This window comes from Xiphias gladius, chromosome 14, assembly GCF_016859285.1.
Source record: "Xiphias gladius isolate SHS-SW01 ecotype Sanya breed wild chromosome 14, ASM1685928v1, whole genome shotgun sequence".
NCBI lineage: Eukaryota > Metazoa > Chordata > Actinopteri > Istiophoriformes > Xiphiidae > Xiphias > Xiphias gladius.
Genome location: NC_053413.1, coordinates 14,147,900 through 14,162,279, shown reverse-complemented (window position 1 = coordinate 14,162,279; position 14,380 = coordinate 14,147,900). Strand labels below are relative to the sequence as shown.

General features: G+C 41.4%; 1 protein-coding gene across 1 annotated transcript; it reads left to right on the top strand.

Annotated features, from left to right (window-relative positions):
* The first annotated feature begins 906 nt into the window (after positions 1–906).
* rc3h1b (ring finger and CCCH-type domains 1b) lies at positions 907–14,380 on the top strand. Its single transcript, XM_040143895.1, has 20 exons — positions 907–1,083; positions 1,852–2,268; positions 4,709–4,829; positions 6,123–6,362; positions 6,501–6,676; positions 6,951–7,151; positions 7,353–7,485; positions 8,022–8,140; positions 8,518–8,630; positions 8,757–9,002; positions 9,265–9,476; positions 9,604–10,013; positions 10,144–10,302; positions 10,501–10,656; positions 11,067–11,289; positions 11,969–12,059; positions 12,219–12,315; positions 12,661–12,906; positions 13,065–13,168; positions 13,286–14,380. Exons 2-20 carry the CDS (start codon positions 2,038–2,040, stop codon positions 13,440–13,442), a joined length of 3,435 nt encoding a protein of 1,144 aa, XP_039999829.1. The 5' UTR covers positions 907–1,083; positions 1,852–2,037; the 3' UTR covers positions 13,443–14,380.

The following is a 14,380-nucleotide window of genomic DNA, read 5'->3' as shown; positions in this document are numbered from 1 at the left end:
TGTCGGCTGATTCTTATTTGTCAATACAGCCGATCCCTGCGATCTCAATTCTCTCAGCTCACCCTCTCTCTCTCTCTCTCTCTCTCTCTCCCTCACTGTTTTCATAGACGCGCGTGCACACACAAGCGTTTGCACTCGTGCACAGTCAGCCTAATTGGGACAATGTTCTGCTTGTCAGTTGTCACAATCCCCAGATGTGATGAGGCTCCGGCAGATGCTGCTCAGTTTTGTGCTTGGCTGTGCGTGCGGTTCAATGTCAGTAGAGGGCGCCATTAGCACGCACGCACGCACGCACAGACACACGCACACACACACACACACGCACGCACGCAAACACACACACACACACACATACACACACACATACATCTTGCCCAGCTAGCTGTAACCGGCTAGCGACTCTGTTGACGAGTTGACACCCACCCCAAACCTCGGCAGCAGCTTAGCTGCACAGTCGACATGGCAAGAAAATATCGCAACAGTTTTCTGAAAAAGGATGAAAATCTTCCAAGTCTTTTGGAATGAGTGAGTAGTATCGACAATAATGATGTATTTGTCCAGATGGAAACCAACACTAGAAGTTGCATATTTTGTTTTAGTCACATTAATGACGCATAGCTATGGTTAGTTGTTGCTAACACGAAAGGCAGCTAGCTTACAAGCTAACTGCTGCTAGAGGGAGGAGTACGGATTGTGCGCTAGCCTGTTAGCCCTCTGTGCTCAGTCCGACGAGAAGAGTATTTGTGTTAGTTGCTTCGCAAAATGTGAACAAGAAGCTATTCTACTGTGATTCTGAACATTTAATCAGCATAGAGGTGAGATGGATGTTTCTGGGGAAAATAAATACATTTTTAAGATAGTTAGGTTGCTTGGTAGTTTCGAATGCTAGCGTTACATAATGTCGCTGTTGCAAGTCAAATGGCTCCACTTTCCAGTGTCACTGGTTCGTCTCAAGCTATCGTTTCCTTGAATAACACACAAGATGGGAACTGATGTTCTTGGCAGTGAAATGGATTCGCAATCTCATCCACATTAAGAATGACGACGGTGTCATAACCGATAAATGACGATGGTTTTAGATCAGTACGTATTTGTTTGTTAAATAAAACGACGTTTCCTCGCTAGCCAGCCTAGCAAACTAGCCACCCATAGCTTAGCTTGCTAAGTAAGCTAACATTATCTACAATTAGCTAGCTAAACTCATTTTAGATAAATCATTAATAGGTGTATGACCAAACGTCAAAAATATTAAAATCGCGTTAGCAAACTCGTTGAATCAAATAAAATTAATGTTTGTAGCTTAATGATAGCATAATGTTACCCAACTGTATTAGCAAACGTTAGCTTCATAACAAGTTAGCTCAGAGGGACTTGGTTGTTAGCCTCTTCGGGACCCTTTGTCCATAGTCATAGTGGTAACCAGGTCTTCTAAGTAGGCCACACAGCAGTTGTTTTGATTCTTGTCTGTTGCTTGTTTCATTTGTATTTTATAATTCAGATGAACATTTGCTATGTCGCCTCCGATTTCTTTTTTATATGTTTTGTGTTACGAATTAACAACGTTTACCGCCGAGTAGTCAACACCAAGTAAACTTTCCATTAGAAATATTTGACTTTTTCACGTAGTTAAGTGTTAGCGGTTCCACAAGAAACCTACTTTGCCATCCCACTGCCTTGAATGCATTCCGTAACTACAGATGCACCCATACACAACACAGTCATGTTTTGTTAATGCACTTAGATACTGCTGGAACATGAAATGAAGCTAGATTTTGACTTGCACGCAGCTTTATTCAAATTGTTGAATGTGGATTGCACAGTTTTAATTAATGTTGTCTTTCTCTTTTACAGTATTCGTCACGCGATGTGATCCAAAATCCACAATGTGTGAGGACATTTAAGAACAATTGAGTTCGGAAGAAAAAAAATCTTGATTCCAGTGGAATCTTCCATATATATATATATTATTATTATATTTTTTTCTCTGTGTAAAAGCTTACATATATTTACACACACTCGTCCCATAATCTTATAACCATGCCAGTGCAAGCACCACAATGGACAGAGTTCCTGCTGTGCCCAATCTGCACACAGACATTTGAGGAGACTGTTCGCAGGCCCATCAGCCTGGGCTGTGGACATACTGTCTGCAAGATGTGCCTGAACAAGTTGCACCGTAAGGCTTGTCCCTTTGACCAGACAGCCATCAGCACAGACATTGAGCAGCTACCTGTCAACACAGCCCTGTTGCAGCTGGTGGGAGGCCAGGTAAGCCGTGTGTCTCTGTGTATTTGTACACAAGCTTGGTATGACAGAGATCTCGGTTTACAACATTTATGCAGAGCCCTTGCTGATGCTAGCTAATGATTAATGATAACAGCTCAGAGATTTGTTTTGTGTCTGAGTTGCGGAACATTTTAAGATACCATTCCTAACTTGACAAATGGTTTTTTCTGTAATTACTGTTTAGGAATTGTATTAGAGCGTTGCACAAGGGCTATTACATGATGTGCACATAGCATGGGGATTCCTTTTATGAGTCACAATCCAGTCATTGAGCAATGACTTTAATTCTATTGGTTTACTGAGTGCAGTTGGTAAAGCTATATTTCTCTGAGCCAGTGTTTGACCAACAGGGTAAAGTATGGCCAATGGTGTTTTGGCTTTGTTGGCCAAGTTTCCGGGTATATACTGCATAACAATGGATAATGTATCGTCAACGTATTGACGATGGCTCTGTTGTGTGTCTGATACAGTCATGGCTCTGAAGGCTTGTCTCTTAGCAGAGTGCCTTGCATATTTGTGCTCATACAGGTTAGTAGGGTATAATGTCCAATCAAATTAATATGCCCCTATAGAAATGGAAGTTGTTATGATACTTCTGTACCACTGTTTGGAGCACTGGCTGTTATTAATGAAAATAACCTCATTTATCATATGACAGGCCCCAGAGCTGCAGGTTTGTTTGGTCAGTATTAAATCAAAATGTCTAAAGTGAAGATGGTAGAGTTATTTTGATAGTTTCATTTGATGTCTGTGGTTATTTAAATTGGAAAGCAAGCATTGCCAAGCTTGGGAAGTTTGCATACTACTTAGTGTGATACAACATAATGTGAAATTCTTTTTTTGCAATGTATTGTCTGTATTTTAAATGGTGTTTATTAGCATTGTCAACCAGGGTAGGTGCAGTTAAACAAGCCATGACAGCATGCAGAGAATGGAGTATAAGCTTTCAGTGCAATGCAATGGATCTCAAAATGTCAAATCTGAATTCTCTTGTTGATCATGCTCTGAGTTTAGTGTGAGTATAGCCCAGGGAAAACAGATTAATTAACAGAGCATACTCTAGTAATCATCACAGAAACATAACCAAATAGTTCTCTGACAAGATGATGATAATGGAGCTCTATGAAATAGCTTCTTAAGACACTTGGCAGTTGCACGGCATGGTATATTGACAGAAAAGTATAAATGGAGATTTCTTTTATTTCAATATTAGCATTTAGTTTTATATGAAAGTATGTGCTGCTGAGAGTTTGTAGGTGTTTGCAGCGCAAATAAAATTCTTGTACAACTTTTATACATTTTACAATGCCATTTCAATTTTCTGCCAAATTATACTTGCATATACACAGAAGCCACATAGAGATATCTTGAAGTGAATTAGTCAACTCACAGTGTTTAGTTGTTTGGCTGGACCACAACAGCAGGGCCAGCGCTATAAACGTGAATGTCCCTGCGTTAGTCAGTGAGTGAGTGAGTCAGTGAGTGAGTCAGTTAGTCAGTGAGTGAGTGAGTGAGTGAATCAGTTAGTCAGTGAGTGAGTGAGTGAATCAGTTAGTCAGTGAGTGAGTGAGTGAGTCAGTTAGTCAGCGAGTGAGTGAGTGAGTCAGTTAGTTAGTGAGTCAGTCAGTCAGTGAGTGGGTTACACCATTGGTCAGCCGAACGCCGCGTGACTAAGTGCTGAAGTTACACCATTGGCTGTTGCTCCTTGAAAATGAATAGGCGCACACAGTTTCTATTGTATCATCAGTGGGGTGTTTACAAGCAGTGCTGCCAACTCAGCGCCTCTGTCGCAAAGTCGATTTGCCAACTTCTCACACCCTTTTAGCGACTGGACAAACCTTGGCTACTTTCCGTAGAAGAGAGTCGCCTGTATTGCTCTGCGAGCGCTAGTTCAAGTTTTCCCTCTGCAGGCACACTTCTATATGTGTCTCATTCAATTGACCTCATGTCAGCTGAAACAAAGGAGAATGGACTTTTTCTCTGAGTGATCATTTTACAAGTAAATATAGCTGAAATCACAGCACATTATAAAACCAGGGTTTTAGCTGTGCAGAGCAGTAGCTTAGGAATGGCTTGGAAGTGACTTCTGGTTAACATGTCGTCTTAATGGCTGAGTTTCAGTCACTATTTCATACTTGCTCTGTTGTCTGACAAGAGAACAGAAAAACTTGTAAATGAGACCAGCTTTATTGGGAATTTGGTTTTATTAAATTACTGAGTATGTTAATACAGAGAGTTGGAGAGAAGCAAAAAGATATGGGGCGGTCCAGCCACATACTAGTTTTTGACCTAGTCTTGAAAAGAAAACGATGCGTGTTCCACAACACACATTACAACATCGACGAGAAATAATTATACTAAAATAGTTTCACCTATTGCTATGGGTTGTACTAATTCCTTCCCCCACTATGTCCTGCCGTAGGTTCCTAAGGCTCAGCCAGTTGCCTTGATTACCAGTCCAGAGGACTCACAGCATTATGAGGAGGCCAGGCAGTGTGTGGAGGAGCTGGCCCTCTACCTCAAACCCCTCAGCAACACCCGAGGTACTTATACACGAACACATGCTTGTTACCTTTGTAGTTTGGTCTTCCTTGATTTTGATCCATTGACATGCATGCCGACTTCAAATTCAACTCTAGAGATTGTTTTTCAACATTGGAAGTCCACAAGTACACAGTAGTTTTATTGTTCAAGTGGTTTAAGATGTGAGAATACTGTTGCTAGGTGACTGTTAATGGACATGACCTTGTTGCGTTTCAAAAATGGTGCATGAGTTGGTTTTTTCTGCATGGGAAAAAGAAAAAGGGTAGGAGACAACATTTATGAAAAAGGTAATTAGGGATTTCCACTTTGAACGACATTTTTATAATCATCAGCATAAGTTATAACTCATGAACTTGGAGCTTCCACTTACAAAGTTGTGACTATGACGTCACACGTCATTTAATGGGCTCTTCTCGCAAATACAGTTAAACACAATACTTCTTTTAAAGACATCGTAAATTACACATGGAAGACATGTCAAGTGATTGAATTTTTGTTTTTGTCATTTGTCAGAAGTATAACAAATAGTAGTACTGTATAATACTATATAATTCTGTTATTCATGCAATTTGTTACATCATAATATGAAGGATTTAAAAAAGATATTACAATGTCTGAACAGGATTTGAAGTGTCTTGTGGTTAAGGCTTAAATCAGTTGGCTTGATTTGAGGTTTTGCCAGTTACTGTATCTGTTAAACATGGAATGTCATTAAAAACAGAAAAGCAGAACTTGCTCTTCTGTAAATATAGTACAGAGACATATCTCATACTTAGTACTCATTAATGGTTGTTTTAAAAGTGATTATAGTGACATGGTGGGGCCACTTTGGATGGTAAACCATTACATGTTTTGAAAAATCCAGTGGTAAACAAGCATTAAAGAAATATATTCAATGAGTGTCATATTATTATTTAAAATGTATTGCTCACATTAAATGTGAGATTTTAAGCTGTTGTTCTAATCACTGGCCATATTAATGATTAATAATTGAACATGATTGATTGATTTATACTTGATGTAAATGGTGAATTATGAACAGTTGATTAACCATTAACAGTTTGTAACAAAATTTTCTCATTGTAAAAGTTGAAATAGGCTTTTTTACAGCATAATTATACAGCAACTAAAAATAAATAATTTCTCTTGAGAGGCATCAGTTCAGCTATGGAGGCGTTATTTTGTAGCGCTGTCGTAGTATATTAAATTATTATATTATTGTTAAATGTAGTATACTGGTATGTAGTAGTACAAGGATATGTTTCTGTATTTATACCCTTCCCTCTTATCAGGTGTGGGTCTGAGCAGCACGGCCCAGAGCATGCTGAGTCGACCAATGCAGAGGAAACTGGTAACTTTGGTCCACTGCCAGCTGGTAGAGGAGGAGGGTCGCGTTAGAGCCATGAGAGCTGCCCGCTCTCTAGGTGAGCGGACTGTCACCGAACTCATCTTACAGCACCAGAATCCACAGCAGCTCTCCTCCAATCTGTGGGCCGCTGTCCGTGCACGAGGATGTCAGTTTCTCGGCCCAGGTAAAATGTTTTCCATTACCTGTAAAATGAAAGAAGCCCTGAAGCACTCCATATGTCCTCAGTAAATAGGGGCCTCTGGGGCTTTTTGATAATAAACTATTACTCGTAATTTTTACGTTTGTGTTTTTCCTCCCCCAGCAATGCAGGAGGAAGCTCTAAAGTTGGTTCTTCTTGCTCTAGAGGATGGTTCTGCTCTTTCCAGGAAGGTGTTAGTTCTCTTTGTAGTCCAGAGGCTTGAGCCACGCTTCCCACAGGCCTCTAAAACTAGCATAGGTCATGTGGTGCAGCTCCTCTACAGGGCCTCCTGCTTCAAGGTATGTGTCCCAGAAAAAACCCAGAAAAAATTTAATTAATTTTCTTGATGTTTGTGAGAAATAGTGTAGGTCATGTGGTGCTGCTTCACAGTGGACCCCATCACCATAAATATTAGTGTGACCCTAACCATGCAGATACGTTTTTAAAAATCACTGTTAATTCAACACTGTAATGAGTTGAAACATAGAAAATGAAGTAAAATCTCTCTGTGGTAGAAGCCCAACAGAGGGAAAAAAAAAAATTCAACTAACAACTTCTTCTGTGTCTACCAAGGTGACCAAACGTGATGAAGATTCATCCCTGATGCAGCTGAAAGAGGAGTTTCGTACTTACGAGGCTCTGCGTCGCGAGCATGACTCTCAGATTGTTCAGATTGCCATGGAGGGAGGGCTGCGCATTGCACCTGACCAGTGGTCGTCTCTGTTATATGGAGATCAGTCTCACAAGTCACACATGCAGTCTATCATAGATAAGGTGTGTAAAATGAGTAAATGTTTTTTTTTGTTTGTATCCCATGTTTGTTTCCACGTACAGTACATATTTTATAGAAAATGATTTATGCATTCTCATTCTATATATCAAACAGTGTTCCTACATAATGTGTAGGCTATTAACTACCTGTCAGCTATTAACTTACCAAAGCATTGACTCTCCGTCTCTCTTTCTCCGGCATAGCTGCAGACCCCGGCATCTTTTGCTCAGAGTGTCCAGGAGCTGACGATTGCGCTGCAGAGGACTGGCGACCCAGCCAACCTCAACAGGCTGCGGCCCCACCTGGAACTACTGGCCAACATTGATCCCAGTCCTGGTAAGAAACAAGCCAACTTCAGGAATCTTGGCTTTGAAATGATATAAGGATTAAGTCACATATACAGTGTCACATTTTTGAATCCAAACTATGACCTCTGTATCATCTTAAACTTCTCTCTACAAAACACTCGAATATATCTTGCCTGATAAATTGGCTTAAAACAAGCAGAGTAGATGATAGATATCTTATGTAGGTTTGTTTTTCGTATATTTGTATTTATGTCCTCAAAAAAGTGCCTTTTAGTATAAACATTTGCTGTAACAGCTGCAACAGTGCAACTCTGTGCAATTGCATTCAAATTCAAACTCCGAATTTTGTAATCCTTACCAAATATTATCTTTGTAAGATCAAGAGAAGTAGTTGGTACGGTGGGCAAGGGGACTGCACCAACAAGTTATTTAGGTTTTTTAATTTAAGTAGCATAATTTGAAATATTCATAGATGAAAACTCTTATGATTGTGTAGATCACCTTTGATTTTGAAAATTCAAATTAAATGTCTGTTTTTCCTCATATCTCCATTTGTTTCCCCAGATGCCCCCCCTCCTACATGGGAGCAGCTTGAGAAGGGGTTGGTAGCAGTGAAGACAGTGGTGCATGGCCTGGTGGACTTCATCCAGAACCACAGCAAGAAAGGAGCTGATCCTCAACAGGTCAGTTTTTCTATATGAACTTGAAAAGAGCTGGGAATAGGGATGGTGTTAATCCCTCCAGTAGTTCCCGAGAGTTGTCAAAATATGTTGTGACTGCTCATGGTGGCCCAACACCTTACTAAGACACTTGATGTTGGCTTTTCCTTTATTTTGCAACACATCTGTCAATTCTGAGGTATTTGGTAAATAATATTGTGACAGTTCATTTTGTCAGTATCAGCCTTAATTGTATGCTTCATTATCAACAGTATTGAGTGTTAACACAGCTTAGCTTGCATGTTGTCATGCAAGACAACTGCCATAAATAGGGTTTTACCATAATGACACCGAAAAGTTGAGTGTTGTCTATTTTATTAATACTTAATGTCTCTCTTTAGCCTCCTCAGCACAGCAAGTACAAGACATACATGTGTCGTGACATGAAGCAGAAAGGAGGCTGTCCTCGTGGAGCCAGCTGCACCTTTGCTCACTCTCAGGAAGAACTGGAGAAGTGAGTGTGACAAATATCAACATGAAGCATTGTTTACATTTTTTTTAATTGGATGATGCAGTTGACTTGAAACCATTGTCCTTCTCCCTTTTTCTTATACATTTTGTACTGTTTTATGCTTGTCAGGTATCGTAAAATGAATAAGCGTCTGGCAGCTCGCCTCCCTGGCCCAGGAGGGCTCATGCCAGATGAGGGCCTTTCTCTTGATGTAGCAGTGACCCGGAAGCCTTCCCCCCTCCCCAATGGCAGTGTCGCACCCTCTTTGCCCCAGCTCATTGCCCGGTGCACCGACACAGTTCCATACGAACTGTTGCGTAAACCCCTCAAGATGGATGGAGGGAGTCCCAGTGCCCCGGGATCACCACCTGACGTGTGAGTAAAGTACTCTGTTCTCTGTACATTAATTTAGTTTGCGGCAAAAGAACACTCAACACTGTGCCTTTGAGTCCATAGATTTTTATTCTAAATGACACCTGCTGATTGCAATGTATTCCTTCTCTGTAGTTTAATTGTTCAGACTATTGAATAAAATTACCTGGAAAGTATTTATCAGAGCAGGGTTAGATACATCCTGAAATTTTGTTTTTGACCTTGAAATATTTTAGTTATGAACCTGAACTCTTTATTTGTATAGCCTGGACCCTGTGCCCAAACCCGGTATGCCTCTGCCACCGCATGCCCTGGCCCACCCAAGGATGCCAGCAGACCACCTCTCTGGGGTGAAGCACATGCCTGTGGTACCTAGAAGTTCTCCAGTGTACCCCCAGCCGCAGCTCACTGAGATGTGCTATGACACTCGCCCACCAACTTCTGCTTCTCAGTATGAGCCCCCCCAATACCCCACAGGTGAGGGTCAAGTAGACTGAATAATGCATAGTATGCTCCTGTATGTGAGGCTAATCTTTTTTCACTTTTATACTTAGAAATCATTTACAGAAGATATGTTAATAATAGTCTGCCATTTATTTCTCAGGGTACCCCTACCAGCAGCCGCCACAGTATGTTCCTCGGGATTACATCCGTAACCCTCCTCCCCCCAGTGAATCAGGACCCCCCTACCAGGACCCCTACCCTGGCTACGGCCCTCCGGAACGCACCTACCAGGCCCCTCATTCTGGCCCAACCTTCTCCTACCCTCACCCTTCACACTATGACAGGGGTCGCCACGGGACCTACACTGGTCCACCACCTCCCCCACAGCCTTACCCATCTCAGAGGGATAACATGGTCAGAATGAGTCCCGCGCCTCTTGATGTTCCCCCGCCATCAGCAGGACAGGCTAACTCACTTTACCACCAGGAGCCCAGTGCCCGGGATAGGTATGCACCAGATGGCTACTATCCACCAGGTGCCCAGGCTCCACCTACGAGGGCTTATGTCAGGGTGAGTATGATTAGATTGTTTTTCATTTAAACTATTTGCCTTTATCTATTTGTGTCATCATGCTAGTTACAAAACACCTAGATAACTGCCAGCAGTACAGCAGCAATATCTCTGAGTGTGTGTGTCTTAGGGCCCATCATATAGTGGTCCACAGCCCAGTCTGGACTATCTGCACCGACGACGTCAGGAGCTGTTATCCCAGCTGGAGGAAAGGAAGGTCATCTCACCTCCACCATTTGCTGCCTCCCCCACTCTTTCTCATCCCTTCCCCAGCGACTACCCTCCTGAGGTTAGCACAGAGAGAATTTCATGTGTCTTTGAGACTGGTTCAGATTGTACACAAGCATTAAACTAATAAGACCTGACACATGATTCAAGAAGTGTGCGTGAAATGGTTGCGTAAAAGTTGAAAAGAAGTGTTGGTTGACTGCGAATACATGTAAGTATTAGTGACAGCAATTTCTCTCTGAATGTTTTGCGTCTGCAGTACGGTGAAGAGAACTCCAAAAGCATTGTGAAATGCAGAGAGCCCGACTATGCAGGGCAATACTCTCCCTGGTCTTGTGAAACCATTGGCTCCTACATTGGTACAAAGGATGCCAAACCCAAAGATGTTATGGTTTCTGGTACCATGGAGATGATGGTGAGTTCAGATGGATAACTTCATTACCACATCAGTGTTTCCTGAGTAGACATTAGGGGTGGGAAAATGTTAGATTCCTTGATGCATTGTGGTTCTAGAAAGACTGAGCATTGAAGCACAAGGTCAGCGTAACAATGTATAGGACCTGACTGAATAATCGAGGTAATGTTAAATAACGCAAGCTATTATGCTATTTTATCTTGTTTTGTTTTAGCAAGTGTAATCAGCCAGAACTGACAAGTGTGCTTTTTGTTCATCTTTACTCTTTATTCTACTGACAAAAACAATCTTTGTGTAACCACAGTTTATCAACTGAGAAAAGAACATTTTGCTCACTCTGACTCTTCTTCAGATCTCTCCATATCATAACCTCTCTTCTCTTTGTCCTTCCCTCCCCCCCTGTCTGTCAGAATGTGGAGGCTAAGGGTCTGAGGGAACCATCGCTGGAGGCTCCTCGGAGGGGTGCAGAAGTCAAAGACGATGACCCCATTATCCCGTTTGGCCCCCAGCCCACAGTATCACGTTTTGGTGCCATTTCCCGCACCTCAAAGACAGGCTACCAAACCACCGGCCCTGTGCAGGCTATGGCCTCTACTCCCCAGAACCCAAACTCTAAACACATGGCCATGCCAGGTAAGACATCATGTGCACAGCAACCTATTAATGACTGATGAACACAGTTAGTCAGTCTGCATCAACAGGAAATAAGGATCCCAATATCATTTCCGGAATTCAGCTGACTCAGAGGCATTTGTCTTGTTGCATTCATAACTATAATGTTTTTTTATGCTGTGAAAGTTGTATTTGGGTATATATTAGATTTGTTTTGTTTTTTTTGTTTTTTTTAATAACCTACAAGTCTTCGTGATGTTACAGGGAAAGTATAATTGGTGTACTCAGGTGGAGTAGGATACTGCTTATTAGGGATGGTCAATAATTAATTTAAATCTCTATAAGCTTTCTAAACTTTTCATACTGAGTGATGGATTTTCTCTTTTCTCACATCAAGTAAAATTTTATCAGACCTATTTCTTAAATACTTGAGATTGAAACATTTAATTAAACAAAAAAATGATTAAAACAAAAAATATCGTTTATATATACATATGTACCATGTGATTTTTGTATACTTAATAACACTTGTAATTTACTGATATTGACAAATTCTCTACTAATTTTCACCTCACTGACCACTCGTACCTCTTAAATGGAATTTTGGCAACATGGTCATTTCCCATATTTGTGGCATTTAATCATTCTAATTTGTCATGAAAACATTTCTGACAACTATTTTACCCCTCGCCACTGGCAGAATACACATATGGAAGTCATGGAGGATGGGGTGGAGCTTCATACCCCTCCCACCAGACTGCCTCCTCCTCTCAGGGACACTTTAGTGAGCGGTGAGGCCTGCATTTGTTTTTCCTTTCATCTTTGTAATATTCATATGATTATAATACTGATCACGGTTTCATAAAAATAACAGAAATACATGTATGAAAGTGAAAAGTTTGATTGTAAAGCAGTTATGTAAATTTCTTGACTGTATGTCATCCTCACAGCCTACCAATGGCAGCCCCAGACAGAGAACAGTTAAAAATTGAGCTGCAACAGGTCAACCAGCAGATCAACCAACAGACCCAGATGCACAGCATGGAGGTGTGTATGCTCTCTAACAGGACCTACGAAGGTCTGGGAGAATAGATAAATGGGATAAATTTGACATTTTCAAAAATGTTGAACTACTTAAATACATCTAAAAATGTTTTTAAACTCCAGAGGAGACTATTCATGTTTAATGCATTTATAGCCCTGCTATCATTCATCATGACCATAATTGTGGTGAACAATAAAGGAAGTTGGCAGTCATACAGTCTAGTCATAATACTGAAATATCCAGTCTCAAAAAACACATTTTGTATTTTATGCTGTATTTCTTCAGATTATTACCAGAAATTACTAAATTGCACACTCATCCCCTTAACTTCCTGTTTCACAATACAGGCTGCCAGTAACTCTTTACTGCTGCAGAGAGAGGCCAGTGCACTGGCAGGTCAGCCTGTGCAGCCCAGCCAGGGCCAGGTGGCAGCAGCAGCAGCGGCGGCGGCAGCAGCAGCCGCCCAGCAGCAACAACAGCCCAAGTGGCCAGCGGGGGGAGCAAGTGCAACAGCTGTCTCCAGCGAACAGCTAAGCCTGGAGCTCCACCAGGTGGAGAGAGAGATCGGCAAGAGGACCCGAGAGATGGCTATGGTAAGGGGTTTCCTTAAGAATCCCTTCAGTCTCTCCTTGTGGAAACTGTGTTAAACCATCATACAGCTTATTTAGGCACTTTTATACCACAATGACAAGTGCATATATGCGTACAACAGTAACAGCAACTAATTACGTTTTGCCCATTTCCAAACCAGGAAAACCAAGTAGTGCATGATGTTCAGCAGTACAAGATGAAACCTGCAGAGAATGGACAACCAGAGCACAAGACTCAGCTGGAAGAAATCTCCCTGGCTCTTGGGTAGGTATACACATACTTGAACATAAACAATAGTACATTTTACTGAATGTGCATGCATTCCATTAATTAGTCTGTCCACCTATCAGTTCTCACTTGGGTCCTTTGTCCCCCTTTCAGTGAGGTGTCAAACGGCTCCAGCAGTCTGCAAGAAAGTGCAGTGGGCGGGTCCATGCTGTCACTAACCAATAAGACGTCTGCGTTGAGTCTGTGTTCTGATCCAGGTGCCACTGGTTCAGAGATGCAGAAGAATGGCGTTGTCCATTCCTGCTCTTAGGCAGTACACACTTACATTCACACATACACACACACACACACACGCACATACACGCACACACTCAAGATGCTCGATTGAAAAGCATGCACAGGCACACATACACCCATTCTACTTAGAAGATGAGCAGTATCTGCCGTGATATGAATTTTCTTTCTTTTTGTTCTGTGAATGAGCTTTTTTTTAATGACTTTCCTTGCCTGGAAACCAGGGCATATGATAACATTTCTTGTGTGTTTCTTTTTTTCTTTTTTCTTTTCTTTTGTACTGGGATAATAGATTAACAAGGCTCGCAATATATATAACACGAAGAGAAAATGGTGGTGATGTTGGCAGTGTTATTGTAACGTCATTCAGAAAGGATAGGCCTATTCCACCCTTATGCAACACAAAAGCTTAGTCAAGTATTCGATTGATTCTCCCCATATAATATTTTTGGTTGAAATGTCCCAGCATACATGTCAATGAACGGTTAGATGCAGAGGAGTAGACCAACAAGGACTATCACATCACAGGCACTCTGAGGAACCTCTCTTGTAACAATCTGCTGATGTGTGGAAGGTATTGTAGGAAACAGCAGAGGTGTGTTGCTTGGCACTCACCCCCAGAATCGTAAAAAAGTGGTTGCCCAGATCTAGACGGTCTGAGGAGGGAAAAGCAATACAATGTTCCACCAGTATTTAGCCGAAATAGAGATTCAAGGTGTTTTAGACATCACTTTTGCACCACAGGCACTTCCTCACCTGCCACGTGAAGTATAATTTTATTAGTGCATTTTATGAACGCATCATATGTCTGTTTCATACTTGAAAGCAGTATATTCTATATTTAATTGAAGCATTCTGTTTTAAAGATTGCAATGAGTCTTTTTGATAATGAGCTTTCCACAAGTTTTCTATAAGGGAATCTACTAGTTCTTCTCTTGGTTATGATGTGACCTG

Coding starts and splice junctions, on each gene's coding strand:
- rc3h1b (XM_040143895.1), top strand. CDS start 2,038: ATGCCAGTGCAAGCACCACAATGGACAGAGTTCCTGCTGTGCCCAATC. Junction 10,014..10,143: donor CTACGAGGGCTTATGTCAGG/GTGAGTATGATT, acceptor TGTGTGTCTTAG/GGCCCATCATATAGTGGTCC. Junction 12,907..13,064: donor GGACCCGAGAGATGGCTATG/GTAAGGGGTTTC, acceptor TTTCCAAACCAG/GAAAACCAAGTAGTGCATGA.